This window comes from Tympanuchus pallidicinctus, unplaced genomic scaffold (assembly GCF_026119805.1).
Source record: "Tympanuchus pallidicinctus isolate F22 unplaced genomic scaffold, pur_lepc_1.0 scaffold22, whole genome shotgun sequence".
Classification (NCBI taxonomy): Eukaryota; Metazoa; Chordata; class Aves; order Galliformes; family Phasianidae; genus Tympanuchus; species Tympanuchus pallidicinctus.
The window spans coordinates 14,477,660-14,499,502 of record NW_026294739.1 but is presented as its reverse complement, the minus strand read 5'-3'; the positions used below and the strand labels follow the sequence as shown (position 1 = coordinate 14,499,502).

Genomic DNA, 21,843 nt, shown 5'->3' with positions numbered 1-21,843 from the left:
TGTGCGAAGATTGGAAGTTTGATCTAAGGTGTACATACCACTAGAAATCACCAATGAATGCTCAGCTCATTTGTCACACGCTAATGATAGGAAGACTGCTGCATGCAGCTTAGCACTGCTCAGGCACTGAGCTTGTGTAAGCTGGCAGGTCTCTACTGGGGTCATGCAGATTTATTTCATAAGATCTGCAAATGTTTTAAATTATTTCTTCTCCTTACTTACACCAGAGATATGCTGTTATGAAAACTTCCTACTTGGCACAAAAAATAGCTTCTCTGAGAGACATGAAGCGTGCATAAAAAAGTCACACTGTAATGCTATGCAACAAAGCAACGACAACAGATGACAGAAAAATAATGCTATATATAAACAGTAAGGAGATGTTAGAGGAAACCAATCTATCTATTCAAGAAATACCCCAAAATTAGAGTCAGACAGCTTAAAAAAATCATAAACAATTCTGCATTGCAAGATAGCACACTCTGCATTGTACAAAATTGTATCTTACTAAGGCTACCTGTATAAAGGCAGAACTTTTCTTTAGCAAAGATCATTTCATTCATGTCCTCACATATATAAACAGGTTTTCTCAATCTTGAAACAGATCACGATGAAACAAAACAGAATGGTGAGCACCCAGCAAAGGGTGGCCAGTAGTACCTCTCACACTTGCAGTACCAGGGTGCTTGATACAGGTCATCTTTTAAACACAGATGAACATGTATTCTATATGTCAAAAAAAAGAAGCACATAAGGAATAGGCTGTTGCATATGGTGATTGTTTCTCCAAACCAAATGGCATTAAAGTGGGAAGTGAGGAACACATTTGAAATAAAGTTCAGTGTTCTGGGAAGGTCAGATCTTGTTTTACTCAAATAAATTTTAAAAAAAAACACAACACAAACCAACAAATGTGGGTGATTTTAAACAGAAAATTGATTGGCATTTTTTAGAATTGGTGTCAATCACCTTTATGATTTGATTACATGTTGACTTACTTAGAATTGGACTCATTTCCTCTCTTTGCAAAGAATGCACTGGGCAGAATTAGATTCTTATGGCTTCTTTGTAATATTGCCAGAATACAGGCCTCCATCTGGGTTACAGAAGTCACGGGCAGCACGCAGAATACTTTTGCTTTTTTGGCTTCTAACGAAAAGGGGCCATTTTAATTGCACGGAAAAAAATGATCATCTCTAACTGCAAATCAAAACTACAAACACATAAAATAAGCCACACCTCTGATAAGCTGTGCTATCTCAAGCACTAATATCCATCCACCTGTTTACTCAAAGGTGTTGCGGGATCAGGTAGCGTTGGCACACTTCTAAGACCTCGCATTATATACACTGACGTTCACATGGAAGAAACAATTGCTTTCTGTACGTTGTAAAGAAGCTGTGTTTCACGTAAAAGTTGTGGACAAAGCTGATCTTTTGTTGACATGCCGTGTTACACATATTACAAAGCCATAAGGTTACTGAGAACTTCTGTTCTCCATGCACAAATACCAAGCCTTGCACATATTTTCAGCAGATATAAACCATACAGTTAATGTAACGATGAGTTAAAATACACAGAAAATGGTTACATGTTGTGAAGTGAGATACAAACAGCGACAGATTGCAGCAGGCAATGTGAAAGGATATAAAGATAGAGACACTTACATATCCGTCATCACAAGGGCTCATAGAGCAATGTCCCTTTATGGGCAAACAGGCACACATTAAAATAAAGAAGATTAAAAAAAAAAAAAACAACAAGTTAACAGAAATAAATCACAGAGAAATGCACAGTCCTTAAAAAAAGTGATTAAAAAAAAATGAAAATTAGCTAAGGATTAACAGACCATTAGCTCTATAAGGAAAAGTATACCCACCTTCTCCCATTCCACAAACCTGTGTGTTTTAAGACTGAAATCAGAGTGCATCACTTAGGACACACTCATGCTCTCCTTCCAATACCTGGTGAACATACCAGTCTGCACATCACTCCATCATAACTGCTGGTTGGAACAGCTGTATGCCAAGCACTGCCACATTGCTGTGGATCTACAAATTCTGTTGTTCGCTACACTGAAGCAGCTAAAGAGATAAGTCTCAATGGACATGGCTTTCTATCAGAAGGCCTCAGCTCTAAATTTTATCCACACTTGCTTTGGCTGAAATTTCTCACCATCACTTAACAAAAGCCAGGAGAAACAATGTGAGGTGTTTTGGGAATGTTATCTATTCCCCATCCCCAAAGGTTCCAAGCCTACATTAAGGAAAAGACTCTGAAAGGAAACCTACAACTGAGTTACTAAGGTAAAAATCAGACATGATTCATGGTTTGAGCAGTTCAGTACAAACATGCCATGTTCTCTTTACTGAGACTAAGATACTTAACTGATTTAACCCAGAACAGGTTAATATATAAAAAGAACAGTTGAATTCCCTGAAGTGAATGAGTATTTTAACTCTTACAAACACACACACAGAGTTCCAGGCTAAGACAATTTAAATTTAGCACAACAGATAACAGAGGTAGAACACAATGAGTGAGCAAAAGAAACCATGAGATGACCTCTGGTGTGATGAGATGAAATTTCACCAAATACATGACCTGAGCCAATGAAAATATCCACAGGCATCAGGACAAAGATGATACTAAAGGACTCAAGGATGACAACAGGAAAAGTTTGTGGAAGTCCCTGCAAGTGACAGCACCTTACTTTATAGGTGAAGCAAAGAAGATGCAGTTACATAGAGGAAGGCATCACGTACTGTGTCAGCAGAGGAAAAAACTTCTCTTTGTTCACATTTAAAGGCAGGTTTGTGTCTTCTCATATATAAGCAACAACATATATGAATCATCCCATGGACAGGGACAGAAAATAAAAACATACTTCATCAGAAGAAAAACTTAGACACTCAAAACTTACTACAGAGATTAATTCAGCTAATTAGATCCACAGGCAAATATAATCAGACTGAACAGCAGCAAAAACATAATGAGTATTAATTCTATTCCATGACAGAAGAACAACACATGCAATCAACTACAAAGCTTTCTAATCACAGAACCTCTTTCCAGTGGGTAAGACTCATCTTGACAGTGATGGAGACTGCACATCTGGGGAAGTACTCCCAGCTTCCCCTTCAATCCAAAGTTCAGAGATTCTTACTACATTAACCCTAATCCAAGAAATTTCAGGATGGTGTGCACAGTATGTGAATTGGAAAATCTATGCATGGGTTTAAGACTGAGTTCCTGCTTAACAGCTATGTTGGATCAGGACAGAAGATCAAATCCAAGCTAGTAAAGAGAAAGAAACTGCCAGGTTTCATGCTGTGAATTAAACTGACACACTTGCAGGCAACAAAAGACTCCAATTCATGCTTCTCACTCATCAGACAAATCAACATTAAAAGAACAAGAAAACTGAAGTGCAGAGTTAACTCAAGTATATTACAAATAAAAGGGAAAGTGTCAAATAAATGCTTAAAAGAATTAATCTCAAACTTATCCGCTATTACCCACATTATTTCCTTGCCCAAACATTATGAGGTCAGAAATCTGATTAAATCTTCAGATGACTGTTGCCTCAACTTGTCAGAATGGGTGCTCTGACCTCCTGTCCTGAAACCCAGACATTTTCTGCTCCAACAGCTCTCCTGGCCTTCCTATCTTCCCGTACAGGAGCACACATGTCAAATGACATGATCAAAGATGGGGATAGCTTTCAAAAAAGTCTTATGAGAAAGTAAGACCTTACAAAAGCCTTAGAAAAGTCTCCACCTGTAACAGTATACCATGGCCTCTATCCCTCTATCTGCATGCAGCAGATGCATCCTGTCCCTGGGCTGCAGATCAGGCTCACCAGCTCACGAGGTTGCAGAGCTGGCAAGAAGCATACAGTTGCTCGACAAAAGAATGAGATTCAAGCCAGTTCATCGGAGAGCCGAAAGCAACAGCCAACACCAGCCACCCTTACTGAGTAAGATTTCATGGATATGGTTACACTGAGAAAGTCTCTTGCTTCAGAAACATTACTGCCTCGAAGCCAGTTCTGTAAGAAAGACTGGTGCTGGGATTTGTTCTCCTGATGCGAATTTATTGCAGTATGAAAGTGACAGGCCTCTGCTGACAGGAGACAAAGCAGGAAGCTGATGTTTGCACAGGAACAGCACACACTGGTAAGTGATATATACATGCTATCTTTACTGTACCTTCAGAGCCTGAGACGTCATGGCTTTATATCACACAATGCCACCTCTCAGTGTCATGTCCCGCCTTTACCCCCAGATATTACAAATTGTTCACCAAGTACAATGCACTGGGAACAAAATAAATTTTACAGATAAGTAATGCTACCAAGGATATAATCCAAGGCACACTCTCTAGTTTCCTTGGGCAGTACTTCATGGTGATTACGCAGGTACAGTCCTACTTCCCAGCGTATCCTAAAGCTACCAGTGCTGCAGCTGATCCAGCAAAATACACTGTCAAGTCCAAGTACACATCTCACAGTATGATGCTACAACCTATTAGAAAGAGAATGTCAGCTGTGCACTAAGTGGCAGACCTTAAATTTCAACATGACTGCAAAATGCCTGTTTGCCTGAAAAGCAAAGCAGATTCCCTCCTAAAAACAGTTTCTAAGTATTCCTGTGCAAGATATACCTCAAGGGCAGACATTACAAACAGAGCAAATAAAAACTGCGGCATCACCTTCTAATTGCCTTTAAAATATTCTGTACACAGCTAAGGCATGGCTGTGTACACATTCCTCAGAGCAGCACTGAGAGCTTCAGCATTTCCTGCTCTCAGCACCTGCTCCCAATCTTGCACTGTCCCAGGTTGAGCCAGCACGGCTGGGTGAACACAACCATCCCTTCTTTCCAAACTATTTATTGCACATCTAGCCAGCCCCTGCATTTTGCCAATATAGTAACCTAATGGTAAGGATGAGCAAAAGAGCTGCCACTCTCACTAGTCTCCTCCACCTGCAGTTATACAGGTGACTGTCACTTCAGAGCAGCAGGGGCTCTGTGAGATGGAGTAGCTGGAAAGACCACACTTCAGTGCCTCTAATTGTAAGCAAGAAGCGATGGGATCTTCCAACACAAATCCAGCACAGATGCTGCACCTCATGCTACCACTTTGTCTGGGTCATGATGACTCCAGTCTTATTCCCAAACTTATGTGAAACTACTGAAGTGTAGAACAATAACATGTAAGTGTGTAACAATGAGGCATTTGGAGCGGCTAATTAGAAGTAATGGGATGCCTTAGTGACCCAGTGGCAAACAGATCCAGTATGGCTTTCAGTCCATCCCATCTGGCTTCACAGATCAACAGAGGCAGGAAGTGCTCAGAAGTATTTTGGGGCTACATATATTTATTATAATTGTGTTTCTGCACGTTTGCTGTTCTTGTATAGAAACAGAACTATTCACATGGGAAATAAACAAGAAAGTATTATCAAGTAGGATAAAAGGATAAGATGGAGGAATCTGGTTATTATGCAGTTAAGTTCTACAGTGAAGAGTGTGATCAGTCCTGTCCCCACAACTTGGCTAATGGCTCAGACCGCTTCAGTATGAGAGTCTGCTTATAGAAACAACATTTAAATTTCAACCACAGGAGCTACTATAACCTCACTGTTAAGGAGTGACCTGAACCAGTTGAGAAACCCTTAATCTAAACAGACTCAGTGCTATAGTTGTCCTGGTCTTTCCCTAGAGAACTTTGATGGTACAACAACTGTCTCAAGCAGTGTGGGTAGGGGACCATTAAGATGCACTGAAATAGTTATGTTAGTAAAATCTAGTATAAAAATACTCAACTGTGCTGAAAGAAGATAGCTTTACTCAGCTTAACCCAGCTAATTTGGGATGAAAAGGAGGCAAAATTTACTTTCAGGTGAGCAGAAAACCCACTCCAATCAAAACTTCTTTCTCTGACCCGTCTGCGTAGCAAGAAATCATATTAAAATTGCCATGTTGGCATAAGTGCAGTGATAAATGCATTTCCAGAGTACAAAAGCTTTCAGAGATATTTTTAGAGAAGCAGGAGCAAACAAACATGATGTGTAAGGCTGACAATCATTTCAACACTGTTTAGTAGAAGGAAACAGATGAAGAATGGTGGAAAGAGATTCTGAACAGTCACCTGATCTGCCCTGGAGGAGCAGCCAAGTGTCAACTATTTCAGGTAAATCTGTTTGGCTATCTTCTTTTGTTCTTACAAATGGTGACAGAGGTTTCCTCTGACACTCTGTGTTCGTAAACTGTTGCTTACCCACTTCTTCAATGATCACTTATTGATCTTAAACTTTTTTTCACAGAGAATAAAACAGATGTCTAAGCCTAAAGGCCACAGGGCTGCAGAAGGAAAGACATTTTTTGCTAAAAGCAGCATATGTGATGGGGAACAAAAAGACAAATGTAGTTCACTCAGCTTTTATTGGCAAAGGTATGGCTTCAGCCACTTCCATGTACCATGCAGTGGATGAAAAGAGAAACTGTCAACTTGCATAGGGAAGACAATTTGCCCTGTGCCCGCAAAAGGGTTCAGGAGATCGGAAGGTCATCTCATCACACAATGAAGCAACTTGAAAGTGCAGAACAAAAAGGGAAAATCTTGAAACAAGCAAAAAAGCAGGAACTCAGAGAAGAAGGCATGTGGCTGCACCAGGTGACAATATGCGGGTGAATGGGATACAAGAAGCATCATCTTGGAAAGCTGCTGACAGGGAAAGTTGGAAAACCTCAGAAAACTGTTTTTTAGAAGAAAAATTGGAGGAGGGAGGTTATAATAAGGCACAGAAGATGGTATAACCATGCACCAAGGACACAGCGTTTATCTGAGAAGAATTACATACAGTCCTTAAAGCTGAGGTAGCTGACACAAATCCTGGCTCCTTCCTGAACCCCTGGAAAAGCAGCCTGCTAGAGCTGCTAAGAGTGCATCGCCTAAACACACTGCCAGGGCAAGATGTGAGTTCTGAGCATTAGCAGTGAAGGAAGGGTATGTATGTGAACAGAGAAGGAAGGAAAAGAACCAGGCATCCCGATTCGCTTATTGGTAAGATCAAAGATCTTCAGAAATGGAGCCAAGCCCATCGTGTAAACCAACAAGGTGGCTTAGATTGGCCTTCTAAAAACTATTTCTTACAAAAACACAGTCCTCCCTTCTGCTCCTTTTCCTCATGTGTTCCCACTATTCTGCCTGATGCTCTTTCTTTGGATGGCAATCCCAATTTGCTCTGGGGTTTTAGGAGAGTCCCTCACAGCAGAAGGAAGTACATGTCCAGAGCTGAGAAATACCACTTCTTCACTAAATTAAAACTGCATACGATGTGCCATCAAACCACGCTTAGGACATCAGTTTATTTTTTTAAACATTCTGTTAGCATCTTTAGTACACAGTCCACTGTGCTATCATAACAGAATTCATCATACCTACACACCTGTGGCTGCATAACAGTCATTCACCAGCATGTAAGATCAACAAAATCTTATGCCAAATTTTTACACCAATTGAACACGTTATGCTTCACCTTTCATTAACTCAAATATGTAATCCCATAATTAACTCAAATATGTGTTCAAATATGCATTGGATGTTTCCCCCCCAGTGGTACCTAAGCAGCGTGGGGGAAAAAAAGCCAAAAACACAACACAAGCCAACCACAAAAGCCCAGTAAACTCCACCACTTACCGTTCCAGGCCTTGTAAAGTCAATACTTTGTGCTGCACTTTGTCTCATCTGATTGCTAAACAGGCGAACACAAACACTTTGAAGATATTCTGGTGTGATCTACAAATCAGGAAACACAATAAGAGAACAAGATCTTATAAAACTTACACTTGCTACCAGACAAGTCTTTGTGTAACAGAGATTTTTTTGAAGGCTAGAAATCACATATTCAAGACTCATCAGTGCAAGAGCAAGGTACGTACTGGAACTACTGTTTGGTTCAGAAATTAAGAGAACTGTAAACTCTCTTCATTGGGAAATAAGTTAGGCCTTCCAGAACTTGCATTAAGCACTTTCAGAATTTAGAGAAAAACTAAATTTGTGGCATCGGTGCTTGCATATAAGTTCTCCTCAATCAAGAGGTGAGTTCTCCAGTAGTAAGAAACACCTTTCCATTTTTCACATAAGCAACAATCTATTGAAATGTTACCTATCTACAGAGCAGTCACAGTTGTACAGAAGAGGAAATAAACATGAGTTATGTTTCACTATGAAGCAAAGTTCTGTACTGCACCTCAGAGGGTTTAGGTTTTTTGTTTTGGTAAATCTATACCACTGGATAACTGCTTAACTGCAGAACAGTTATTTGCTGTCCAAAACACATGGGAGAGATTGTAGGAAAGGAAATTGAGACACTTCTGATATTCATAGACATACAGCAAGAAAATAAAACCCTTCAAATTCATAATGCTGTCATTTCAGCATTATTCTACTCAGTGTTCAGCTCCACTCTGGACTCAGAAGTGACAGAAACCAAGAATATAACGAAAGAGCACCATCAGCTGGACACATTTGGGAAGGATCGAACAACACCATCAGTTGATGAGAGGAAGTACATAGAGACATGGCAGCAAGCAGCACAGGAACTTCAAGACCATTCTTCCTGTTAACAACTCACAGCTCCCTTGAAAGCACCTAGAGGCTGTCCCAAGAATCCTCCTCAATGTCTGCCACAAGAATCCTCCACAGGTTACACTGAACTTCAAGCACAGAGGTATTCTTGCACAAAAGATGAAGCATAAAATCATCTTTGTATGAAAAAATACCCAAAAGAAAGCCGTAACTCCTCCAGTCACATACATGTGTGCCCATGTGGTACACTGAGTAACCCTTTCACCTCTCACGTCCATTCACTTTACCAATTAAATTAAATTAACAAGTTCAGCTTAGCAGTGAAGCAAATAGACATCCGAGTCAGCTCTCACCATTTTGCCATTGACTGTGGCCTCCAAGGAATCCACAAGCTCTGCAGTGACTCCAATGAGATTATGGTAGTCTGCTTGCATTTTGTTAAACCTCTTCAGGTAGGTCATGGTCCTGTGCTCTGACTCCACTAGTTGTTGATGGAGATGTTGCAATGTTTCTGTCAAAATAATAATAAAAATGAAAGCAAAAGAACCCAGAAGCATTTTTATTTAGTGCTCTGAAGAGAACTATTTTCTCTTCTTGGCTCTGAATCATTCTTCCTGTAAAGATAAAGGGCAAACCTTCCTGTAGCACAGAACTGCTGAGAAACATAACTGATGCATATAGAAAACTTTGGGATCTTCACCTGAAGAATCCTACAGCAGTGTAGAGTTCCACAGCACAGTTAATGCTCTGTGTTTAAAAACAAAGCACTAAGCTGAATATCTTGCAGCTACGACAAACAAGCTGTGGAGAAATAGCAGTCTGCAAACAGCACGGCCCCCTGCTCTCTGAACTCAGGCACAAACCTCTGCTTTGTTCCACAGTGGCTGGCACACAGATGGCAATCATCAGCAGAGGGAGGAATGCAGAGTGGTGGATCAGCACCGTGGCTATCTTGCAGAGCCTTCTCAAGCTGCCTTCTATTATGATAATCAAGCTATTCTGAAGGCAGAGATATACGAATTATGTACAAATATCTGCTAAGTAACTCTACAGAAAGTAGAGTTGCAAGGGACTGCAGTATGGATTTAGGAGACAAAACTGCCAAAAACACTGCTCAGATAGAACTGCCCACAAGACTCACACTATAAATGAAAAAGATACATCATTAGATAGCTTTATGAATTGTGATGTTGGAAATTGCTTCAAAATCTTGTCTTCTGGATTGTTAGGGTTTCAGAAATAAGCTGCTTTTATCCCATCTATATGAAAATCAATAGATGGCAGAACAGCTTATCTTTACCCTCAGAAAATTAAGCAAGATGATCTTTCCAATGGGATCTTTTAGAGAAAAAACAGCGCATTAATAAACTAAAAAGCTTGCTATAAATTTAGTCTTAAAATAATGCACGGAATACAGAGAATGTACGTTTTCTTACTTTTCATATGGAGAATTTCCAGCGACGAAAATCTGTCTTTCAACCACAGGGACTATAACTACATACACTAAACTCAGTATAACTCACAAATGTTAAGAACCAGGTCCAACATACCCCTGGTCTGTTAAATCCAGGGATTATCAATTGTAAACAGGGGCCTTCACTGAGAAAAGGCGGTCGAAGAGAGGAATCAAAAGTCATGACACATCTTGCATTTTTTACATCACTATCTTCTCAAACAGTAATTTTACTAAAAAAGGCAAAGTATTTCATGAAAGCTTCTCTTACTAACGATGCAGGAAGCTTTCACTGTGGACATGCAACTGACCCACGTGCAGACAGGTCCAGCTCTTCCTGCAGCTATGTTGCCCCATTTTCTCCCCCTGCACTCCCATCGTATTCCCATAATCAATGCCAGCATAGCAAGCTAACAGTCTAGGTAAAAAACAATACCTACTTGCTAGCTTAAAATATGAAATCATCACAACCTGAGTCAGAATAGGAAAGGTGCTTCTCAGAGTCACCTCTGAATGCAAAAGCCCCTGTCCATCTAAGTGACCTTGCAGCAAGGATCAAACTGCACTTGTAACAGGAGGCACAGAGTCACACAACATTTGCCTTCTTTTTTTCGCTCTCTCTGAATACAGATGAATGCTTTCTACTGCCAACTTATCATAAGCTAAGCTTAGAGAGGAATAAAGAAAGGTTCAGACCTAAGACCTACCATAACCACTATTTATACGCAAGAGGAAAGGGAGGCCAATAAAGGGCAGATGACTGACTGACTTCCTGGTGTAGGAAGGTACAGCACACAGAAAAGCTACTGACTTGAGCCAAATGAAGATTAGGCATCTTCTGAACTTCTGCATGTTTCTACCTGTTTTCTTGACTTGCATGTAATCATGTCTGTTCATTTGCCAAGTCTTTTTAATGTCATGACTCCAGATCCTACGAGTAACCAAGGCGTTACACACATAATTCTACAAGCTTTTCTCTCAAAGCCAGACACTGATTGTTATTCCCCATGACAATTCACCTACACCTCAAACATGCTTCCTGAACTTGTGCTCGCTCTCCCCATCTCTCTAATATCTGCCTATCCTCACAGCCTTTGCTAGAAGCAGACTCTGCCCAAGCTGAGCTCCATATGCAATGCAGTGGAGCTCGCAGTAAAGAGCGGAACTTCAGTGCCCTGCAGCTGCTGCCAGCTGAGGTGCCCTGGTGTCTGACACAGGATATTTTGCCCCAGGGAGAGGCAGGAGCTGCCTCGACTCCTAGCAGCTCACCTCCTTTCTGTAGAAATTACAATCGATATCTGGAACAGCCCTGTTTCCTTGTTGGCAGTCGTTTGGCATACAGTAAATCCTGATAGAGGCACGTTGTGCCACACACTTCCACCATTCTCCACTTCCCCCCGAATGGTGGAAGATCAGCTGTGAACTCACACACAGATTTGTAACGAGGGAATAGAGGGGACAGTAGCTGAGCACTTTCCAAACCCTTCCTTCCCTCTATTCCCTCCATCCCAAAGGATGCACAGAAAGCCTGAAGCTCTCGTTAGGTGTCAGGCTTTCTGCAGTTCTCTACCTGAACTGAAAGCATCAAGGTGAGCTGTAAGCTCAGCACAACTGCCACATGAGCAGCCTTGGAAGTCATAAAGCTATTATAGGGTTTTGTAGCAAAAAGGCAAAGAGCCAGAGATGCAGCAGGTTGAACAGGAAAGGTGCACACACAAAACTCTCCAGGACGCCCTCCAAACAATCTGCACCATCCCACCCTTACTTGAAGAGCTTCAGCACGAGATTAATGACTGGCAACTATTCACTAAAGGCATTTTCACCATAGTGCTCTCCGTTCATCTGTTACCTATCAGTATTTTGAGCATTTCTCCTCCACAGAAAAAAAACAAACATTCTCCAGTGGTGAGTCTGCACTGCAGATCCCACGCTATCTGAGAAGCATCATGCAGAACTAACCTCTCACACCCCATACTTTCACACGATACAAGCCTCAGATAACCTTTACAAAAACTCCAAACCTACCCAAACATTAAGGCACACAACAGAGCTGCCAATTAAGGCCGTGTGGATTCAATTAAACTCCATGACAATGGGAAAAAAAGTGACTTTTGGGAAAAAAAAAAAACAAAAAACAAAAACCTGCAAAGATCTCTTCATTACTCAATTAAAGTCCAATGCAATCTACAGCACAACATTAAAGAAAATACCTGGTCCTCACTCTGGGAGATGAACCTCCTTTTCTTTCTAATTCAACCTACAAAGAATAAATCCTGGAGGGAAAACTTTTCCTAATAGGAAGAATAATTTTCAGGAACACAAGCTGGGCTCATACAAATCCCTCCCAATAAACTGAACATTGAAAGTTGAATGAAAAAAAAAAAAAAGAATTGGTTTGGGAACATAAATTCTGTTTATTGATTTTTAAAAGGCACTTCAAGTGCCATCAGCATCTAATGGGACTTTGTTCTGAAATGCCATTTTTAGAGGACCCCCCATTACTGAGTCACATAAGTGTTCACGAGCAGCTTGTCTAAAAACACATCAGAGAATCGTGCTTAAATTAAGATGTTAAATTAAGAGATCCTTAGGAGACACCCAGCTGTACTATTCTAAGAGCTTAAACAGGATAATGGAAGAGGAACAAAAATCTACTTGCTCTATGAAGGTCTCACAGTCTGCAGGAGAACCGGCTGAGCTGCAAAGTCTACCAGATGCAGACAGGCATAAGCAGGTGCTGGAAATGAATCTGAGGAAGCTTATTCTAACTGAAAACAGAGAGCTGGCATGCACTTTGTGCAGTCACTTGTTTTTACTGTCATTTTATTTCAGGACAGAACAGATATAAAACACAAATCCCATCCTCAGCCTCTCCCAGCCCCAGTACGTGCCTGTGCTCAGCCCTGCAGACCTCCAGCAGACTTGCACTGAAACGGGTGTGGATTTCAAGGGATTTGCTGCCATGCATCTGAAAGCTTCCCTGTCACTGTAGGCCTACTTTCCATTGCTATTACAGCCCCTAATAATACGTATTATGCTTATCACATCTCAGCACTTACCTTTATTGCACTGTCCATTCTCCTTCTGTGTATGAGTTGGAGCTGTTCAGGAAAAGGCACTTCCTCTTGCACAAAGAAATCCAACCTCCTGGTAAACTCAACCAAACCAGAGATTCCTACAGACCCAGACAACAGCCAAAGCACAATGCTTTGTAGAAAAGCAATAATAAAGGACTCAGTAAGTACATACAAATCTTAGGTGCACAACACTCCTTGTTAGATAGAGACTTCTTGCTGGCCTTTACACATAACACATCCAACTCTGAAGATCTGGTGACTCCAGACTAAACATATTAACTATAAATATCAAAAGTCAAACTGCTGATTACATACGAAATCATAGAAAGCATAGAAATATGCAAATGTTGTAGGCCAGGTGATGAATTTTTACACCAAAGAAATACTCAGGGTTCAGTTGGGATCCAGTCCATTACTCCATAAAGAGGTATAATGAGAGACAATTTTCTCTAACTGTTCTGTGTCACACACACACACAAACAGCTGTGATATGGAAGTGAAAGCAGACTGTTTTGATTACTGCTCCTCATCCTGGGGAATAAACAAGAATGGAACAGGAATAACATTTCCAGCTCAGTGATGCTTCAGGATGGGGCACGTGAACGAGGATTTAAACTTCATCTGCTAGAGAAGAATAAAGCCAGAAACAAAGACTCCAGTTCAGCTCTCTCTGCCTTACCCTCCACTATCCTGACCAAAAATGGAGAAGGTAATCTCGTCACACAGCTAATCAGTCTGCAACTTTAGGTCTGACAGCACAGCTCAAACAGTGTCACTGGAAGAAAAACAGTCTGAAATGCAACTCATTTAGTAAAACAGCAATCTCTGCAAAGTCCTGCAAACCACTCAGCCAGACCCTGAAATGGCTAACGGAAAAGACTGAGAGCTTTAAGAACACAAAGACAGGAGGCAGGTTTGGGATAGCCTGTACTCCATGCATGCAAACAAAGAATGGTCACAGGAGAAACACGTGCTTCCTATCCACCCATGTATTGCCCTTACATAACTTTTTTAAAAAGGTTTTTTTGAATATGGAATATAAACAATGTTTCCTACCATAAAAGACATTGAACTGTAATGTTTCTGCAATGGCATAATAAATCTTCCAGCATATTCTTCCAATAAATCACACTGCCTCTTTACAGTAATTCTAATGATCTTCAAAGTATTTTCTCAAAAGGATACAAATAAAGTGAGAAGCCTGGGAGTCTGGCTGGCTTTGAGAGTCAGACACAGGAACTTTTCCAATCTTGTCCTTAAATCCAACGTCCAAGAATCCTTCAAAAAAAAATGATGACAGCTGTTCACCAAATATGTACACTTTGCTGAAAGGACTGCTTGGATCACATCAACCTTCCACTAGTAAACAAGGCAGCTAACACTGTAGTGAGATTTTCCTTTGCTGTTACTGAAGCAAATGTGTTAGCTAACTACCCCTAAAAGTACAGCAAAGTGGATTTAATATTATTTCAAGACCTCTAAAATTATGACCTAGCTTCAGTTCAACTTTAAATCTAACATGTAGCATCATTGTATTATATGCATACGCAACAACTGTTTTTCAACTAGAAGCACCTTTAAAATATAAGCACTTGATAAAAAGGTAGCAAGAATGTCACATTTTTAAATAAAGTACCAAATGAACCACTTCCCATTCTTCTGTTCTCAAAAGGAAAGCAACAAAGTCATCACTTACTCCCAGTTAGATCTGGGACTTCACTCCCTGCCCATAACTACAGGGAGCATCACAATGTGACACCAGTGAACAGTGCACAACATTTCCAAGATGGATTTGGAGGGAAAAAAAAAACCAAAACTCCCATGAAAAGACAGACCAAGCCATCAACCACAACGGAATGCTGTCTGACACAGTGACTCTTAAGTGCAGGAAAACAAAAGATAAGGCACAAAAATTCCGTGTCTAAGAATTCACCAATTACATTTTTCTTGTATTTCAAACCATTAGTTCTGCTGGTTTCTGCTCGGTTTAAAACAGATTTAAAGCCAACAGATGAGAAGGAAGTATCATCCAACAAGTAAAAAAGCAGTACAATCCAACAAGTAGCAGGAGCTTCTTAATTTACTGCTGGATATGTATACATTGCAAGCTGTTCTTGCAGCTCCAACTCGCCCATATTTCACCACGCTGGACAGCATACAGTATTTCCTTGCTGCAGTCACCAATTCAGTAAGAAGACACTGGTAAACTACAGGATGTCATATATTACCAAAGGAACCATGTCTGTTACAGAAAGAAGTGTGTATTATTTTTCAAGATATATTAAACAAACAGTTAGGAACTCCAGCTACATAAAGCATGAGATGTCTGAGAAGAGAGGTGCCATAAGAACACTGCTTCGTAGAGGAGTGACTCACTGCTGTTCTTTCTCAAATGTAGAACAACCTGTGCTTCCACACTAACACACGGTCACACAGCCAGCTGTACAGTTCCCACAAGAAAACATGAGTGGCTGTGGACTAAGAGATGGATACTGAGTTACTATGAATAAACCAGAGGATCCTGTCTTAGATTAGGTATTAAAAAATAATCTGCTAAGTGTAATTAAAAGAGCAGTCATTGCCCAACACTGAGGTCAACCAGCACACCTCATTATTTATAGCTAGTCCCAAAGGAAAATTGCAGTACATGCCTTTTTTGGTGCTAAACTGGAGCTCCTCATCAGCTGCTACATCCAAGTCAGCCCCAGGCAAGCATCACTTGGGCTCTGATTTGACATGAAGAAGCACATGGCTGAAATACAGGCTAAGAACATCCCCTCCCACCACCAGCACTGTACACAGCTCCCCAGGTGAGCTAGCACAACTGCCCAAGGGGGGAGGAGGGGGGGGCAGTGAGGCATAAGCACATAACCCAGCAAAAACACTGCACCTACTTTACTGGTAAGTGCCTGTCTGTGCACGTACATACATGGCAGCTCTATATACACGCTCGTCTGCAACAAAGCAGTTCAATTTCTTGACCCAGCTCGAATGCAACAGCATAACCAGCTGTTTGCTGCACAGATGAGAAGTCAGCACAATTTGTCACTACACAAACAAGCCACCAGTTGGTGGAACGGGTGAAATATCCTCTGCAGGAACTGCCACTGCCTTACAACCACATCTGTAACCTCCCCCCTACACACTGCCCACAGCACTGTCAGTGGAAGGGAGTTTTGTTACCCCTTCATCAACAGAGGAGCAGTCGGTCACCATGAGCCTTACAGAAGTGCACCTGGAGGTGAAAACATTTGAAGGCTCAACCAGTAACTTTCACACTCGTTTCACCTCACGCGTGCGTGCCTAAGAACTGAACCCTGACACAGCCAAAGGCAAAGGCTACAACACAATTCACACAAAAAAACATTAACCAGGAAAAACGCCTATGGCAGCAGTCATGAAGCCACTGAACACAGGGACACTTTTCCAGCACGTCTCAGAGAACACTGACTTGTTATCTAAATTAAAAGAATCACAGCCTCAATTTCTGTTATGGGAATAGCTACTTGACTTTCTCTTTTCCACATTAAGCGAAGCTGAATGAAACTCTATTAGTTTCCTTATACCTAGCTATGACACTTTGAAACCAAACCATACACAGATAGTGGGGTATCCTGGGCAACAACCTCAAAGCATGGAAGTGGAACTGAACTACTCTGTAATGATTCCCATAAGCGCTGTGTGGAAAGGAAAAGACACAAAGCCAGCACACCAGCAAAGAGAAAATTCATTTAAGATTTTACTGTGTTCTCGACAGCACCCTCACAGCCCTTCCTCCATCAAATACATGTTCTCTTACTGTACAGCTGTAGTAAAAAGAAACAATAAAAGCAATTACCAAATCAGACATCATCCAACATCTGTCATCATATGGGAAAAAAAACAACACAAAAGCAACATCATTAATGTCATCTCAACAAATTACCTGGAAAAGTTCTTTAAATGAAGGATGCACCATAGGGTTGGGAACAAAAGGCAACGCATAGAAGGGAAGAAACTCCGTAGTCTGGCTCAGGGCAGCTCCTTTTGTTTCCAAGTATGCTTTAAAATGAGAAATTCTTTCCTCAAGTTCAGCTTTGTCCTAAGAAAGAAAGCCACACATTTATTTAGAAGATTGCCATTCTGAATGCACTATAAAGCATGTAAATATAACAAAACGAGAGAGGGACAATTGCCTTTTGAATGCCCATTATACCTGCCCACTTTCTGACAGATAAAGCAGTGTCACTTCATGCTCCAGGCTGAGAGAAGATATCTACCTGACTTCAGACATGCTTCATTTCAGTGATAACTGCAGCTGAAAAGATCCAGTCACATCATGTCAGGAACGACACAGAGGGAAGAAATTGCTGAATCAAAACCCACATTCAGCACGAGAAGCAAGAGGGGGTAATTTTTTTCTTGCCATATATAATTAATTTGTTTCAAGATCTTCAAAATTAGACTTGTACTAAATTCAGAAGAGAAATTGTTAGAAGCGATGCGCATTACAAGAAGTTGTTCTCAAAGTCACTGATAACCCTTATTAATAAAATTCTTCCAGTATGTTTTATTATGCCTTGCAGTGAACTCTCTGCTATCTGTGGACTTACTGTTGAGAAACTGAGTGAGCTTGGATCCAGAGGCTGTATGATGAACTCCCATGGCGCCACGTTCAAGCCAGCAGCCCCAGTAAGTATACTCCTCTCCTATTCAGACCTATCCTACATTTGTAGGAGGTGTGAAAGTATCTGTACACTGGGATTTTGCAAGTCAAAGTATTTCAGGAGCTCCAAGATAAGGACACTTCCAACCTCTATCTCTCTGCTTCACAAACCAGGGCCAGCTTTCAACTAAAACGCGGGCCGCCACTCAAAAGCAGGATCTGTATCCTGGGACTTCTTAAGAAGCATCCCATTTTCATCCAAACCAAAGCCAAACAGACCAAGTAAAACAAAAGCAATCTGAAATTCAGACTGTGAAATAAACTTACAGGCTTTCCCACGGAGTGTTTTAAGAGGTAGGTGGCAAAATGTACGTGAAGATGGAACTCCAGCTTCTGAGCAACTGGTTCACCGTCCCGGACTGAAGATGAAACGTGCTCCTCCCAGAGCTGGAAGAAAGCCTTCTGCTCACCATTGTCAAATGCTCTGAGCAGATCTTTCTGAAAAGAAAAAAGCATTCAGTCAAAACACAAACACAGAAGAGATGCATTTTTGAACCAGAGTAAATGAAGAATCTAAGTGACACCTGAAGATTCTGAATTAAAGCTTTATCCCAAACCTCCCACCACTCAGTGACCAGCTGAATATTCTTTCTCAAGCTGTCTCTAATATCTCCAACAGCACGAATCAACCTTCATAACACGAAGCAAAGAATTTTCAAGCATCTATCTGGGGACTCATCTTTACCATAATAGAAAAACGAATGCCTACAGTGTCTGGAAATCAGCCTTGCTGAAGAACATCAATCTGAAAAAAGCTGAAATAGTGCAAACCTACTGCTTCAGGTACTGGAGTTCTGCAAAATAGAAAATTCAACGCTTCCTGCACTAAAAGAAGAGTGCTTGCAGCCTTCTCCAAAATAAACAAGAATGGGTTCAGGCTTCAGATAACATTACTGTTGTATTAATTCACATAGTGTTAGGTGGACTTTGCTGGTTTGAGTGTTACTCAGAATAAGTGCAAGTGATGCATTACCTGAACAGGAATGGCTTTTGAATCTCTCAAGGAAACACCTGCTGTTTTAGGTAGTGACTTCCCTTTTATTTTGCATTCCTTTGCAAATACCTTCACCGTTTCTTCAAATTCAGCAAAATCCAAATACTACGAGATAAAAACAGAGAAATTGTCATTTTTAGATTATTAATGCTTCAAAGAGGGGCTCACGAATTGCCAAAGTCCTCTGAAGTTTCTCAGTAGGGAACCTGCTTTGGCAGGGGGGTTGGACTCGATGATCTCTGGAGGTCCCTTCCAACCCCTACAGTTCTGTGATTCTGTGATTCTGGTAGCACGGACCCTGAGTGCTGAATGTCTGCATGAGAACAAACTAAGAACCATGTCTCACATGCTAGGAAAATGCTGCTGCCCAGGTACATTACCTTCTACAGATTCTACAACAGTGCTCACAGCCACTTTGTAAGAATTATGCTCCCTAATTTAGACGGTAACGTCATTCAAAGAAGAAAAAGAACCAAATTCCATTGTTGCAGCACCTCGCCTGAATGAACAACGCAGCAACTTTGTTGCAAACAATGTCCTCGGGGGACAGAATTTTAAGCGTGATCCTCATCCTCACAGCAGCACTCACACACGGCAGAGGCACTTCCAGCCCCTCGCATCCGAGGCTGCGCATTGCCAAATCAACGGCCAGCTGAGCACCGTTCTGAAGAAGAGATCGGCAGCCTCCTGCCTTCCCCCCACCACGCACCGTATCACACACCTCCCCACCTCGGGAGCCTCAGGCACTGGTTAACGAGGCAAGAAGCCGCGTTTCATCTCGCCAACTTGCATATGGCCACAGGGAAGAGAAATAATTTGCTTCCTGCGTTGTTAGCACAAGCGGCGCTATATTAACAAGTCCTTAAAACTGCTTTTAGATTTGCATACTGAGAGCCAAAAATGATTTAGGCTTCAAATTATTTTGCTGCTCGGTAGAATCGTTAGGCAGAAAGTAAGCGGCTCCAACGCACAGCACGCACAAAGCTGAGCGCCGCAGCCGCTCCTGGCCGCCCCTCCACAGCAGCTGCCTGGGGAGCCCCGCAGCCAATCCGCCCACACGGGCACACGCCGCGGGCACTCGGGGCAGGACGACGGGAGCACCCGAGGGGCAGCGCTGCCACCCGGATCTCCAGAGCTGCCCGCCTCGTTGGTGGCTGCAGCGAACACGCGGCCGGATGGCAGAGCGCCTTTTCAGCGCCTCGCTCCCCGCTCGCTTCAGCAAAAGGGAAGAACAGAAGAGGGCACCGACCTCTCTCACCAGTCCCAGTAACTCGGCCTCGTAAGCCAGCACGTCGCCCATCGCTGAGCGGCACCGCCAACACAGCGACGCCGGCGCGACGCGGCCTACCCGACAGCCGCCTCCCTCGGTCGCCGTGGCAACCGCGGCCGCACGCCCCTCCCTTCTCCTGCAACACGTGATCGCGCTCAGCCAATCGCAAGCGGAAAGTGGGACCACGTGACGGGGGTGGTGGCTTCGCTGCTGCGGGACGCATATGCTCGCAGCAGAACGGTGTGCCGGCGGTGATGTAGCGGGCGTGCTGGTGTCGCCTGTGCAGCTTTGTGTTCCTGTGCCCGCACCTTTGCTGGGTGAACACGCCCTCCCCGTATCCCCACCCCCAGGCGCAACGAGGCACCGTCTGTCTTTAAAAAGCCGCAGACTGCGGTGCTCTGCGTTAACCCCAGCCTTTGAATCAGCCTGACAGGAAACAAAAGCTGAGGTCACCAGGCGGCTCAGAGACTCTGCTCTCTCCTGAGACCGTTTCCCAACCCAACTTTCCAACGCTGCACTCCAGTATGAATGTGGTTCAGGGTGCTGGCATTTGGCCAGTCATCCAAGGATTTTTATTTTATATTGAAGACGGGAAAAAAAACAACCCAGCCCCAACCCTTGGACATTGCTGCCAGATCTAAAATTGTCAACGTAGTAGGATAAATGTTGGGAAAGAGAGAGGTGATGGAGAGCAGTTATGACAGAAACACGTCCCCGTGGGTAAGCAGGCATCAGCACCTCATCCTCGACTCGTGGGAATCACCATTCAGCACTGCTGCAAATAGCTCTGCTCCCCCTTCTGCCTGCAGTGGGTTGGCATTCAAGGGTAAAACACTGAATTCGACTGCTGTTCTTTGGAAAAGGAAATGAGATGTGAAATACCTCCTGCAGGGCAAATGCAGCCCTGCAGATCTACTCCTCTGCCGTGCCTTCCCTCCGCAAAGCCTGGTTATCCAGGTTGAGGGACTGAGTGGTTTCAGCCGGGTCTGTGGATGCAGAAAGGGAGCGTGTTGGCTGAGCTGAAGCAGGGACACCTTCCTCTGCCTGAGTGGTCCAAATACGCTCTGTTTAACCATAACCCTGGGTTTATTTGTGCTGTGAATTCCAGACACTGAAAAAACATCTGAACTGTGGCTGGAGCTCAACAGACCGCTCTGCTTCCAGGGTTTGCCACTGTATCATTCATGTTCAGAGTTAGGATAGGTAGGTCTTTTTCTGCTTGTTCTAAAAGTAGATGCTATGTGCTGCAGACAGAAAGCTGTGTAGCCCTGTGGCTTATGGAGAATGTTGGCAGCTTGGCTTTTGGATCAAAGACGCTCCTGGGAAGCACAATGCAAGTCTTAGAAAGCACTGAGCAGTGCCTAGAAAGCAGCCTGTAATTTCTAGAAAGCAAGGGAGAATTCCTAGAAAGGACTGGGAAATGTTCAGAAAGTGTTCTGCAATCTTTAGAAAGTGCTTAGATACTTAGAAGTGACTTCTTGTTTCCTAAGAGGCACCTGAGATTTCTTAGAAAGTACAGGAAAAGGCCTAGAAAGTGCTAGAAAGGTGTATGATAGTATGCTGAAATTGCGAGGAAACACTCCAAAATGTTCAGAAAGTACCTGGGATTCCAGCCTGTGATTCCAGCAAGGCTCTCTGTAATTCCTAGAATGAACAGGGATATTCCCAGAAACCATGAAAAAGTTCCAAAAAGCTGTGGGAAATTCCTATGGTCTTGCCTAAATTCTTAGCACAGGAATGCTTTTA

The 21,843-nt window shown here is 42.4% G+C and overlaps 1 protein-coding gene across 9 annotated transcripts in view; it reads right to left on the bottom strand.

Annotated features, from left to right (window-relative positions):
- Positions 1–20,350, bottom strand: part of ARMC9 (armadillo repeat containing 9) — a 57,498-nt gene extending 37,148 nt beyond the window's left edge. For 2 of the 9 annotated variants that reach the window (XM_052686885.1, XM_052686886.1), the window contains exons 1-9: positions 20,077–20,233; positions 18,807–18,932; positions 18,101–18,271; positions 17,054–17,209; positions 14,314–14,406; positions 13,111–13,135; positions 8,952–9,109; positions 7,708–7,806; positions 1,668–1,703 (exon numbers count right to left, since the gene is read on the bottom strand). In XM_052686885.1, the coding sequence (XP_052542845.1) occupies positions 1,668–1,703; positions 7,708–7,806; positions 8,952–9,109; positions 13,111–13,135; positions 14,314–14,406; positions 17,054–17,209; positions 18,101–18,271; positions 18,807–18,932; positions 20,077–20,127 (915 nt within the window). In that variant the 5' untranslated portion in view covers positions 20,128–20,233. Of the gene's footprint in view, positions 1–1,667; positions 1,704–7,707; positions 7,807–8,951; positions 9,110–13,106; positions 13,136–14,313; positions 14,407–17,053; positions 17,210–18,100; positions 18,272–18,806; positions 18,933–20,076 lie in introns of those variants that run through there. The other 7 variants (XM_052686887.1, XM_052686888.1, XR_008207736.1 and 4 more) reach the window with 6 other exon arrangements.
- Between the last annotated feature and the right edge of the window lie 1,493 nt (positions 20,351–21,843).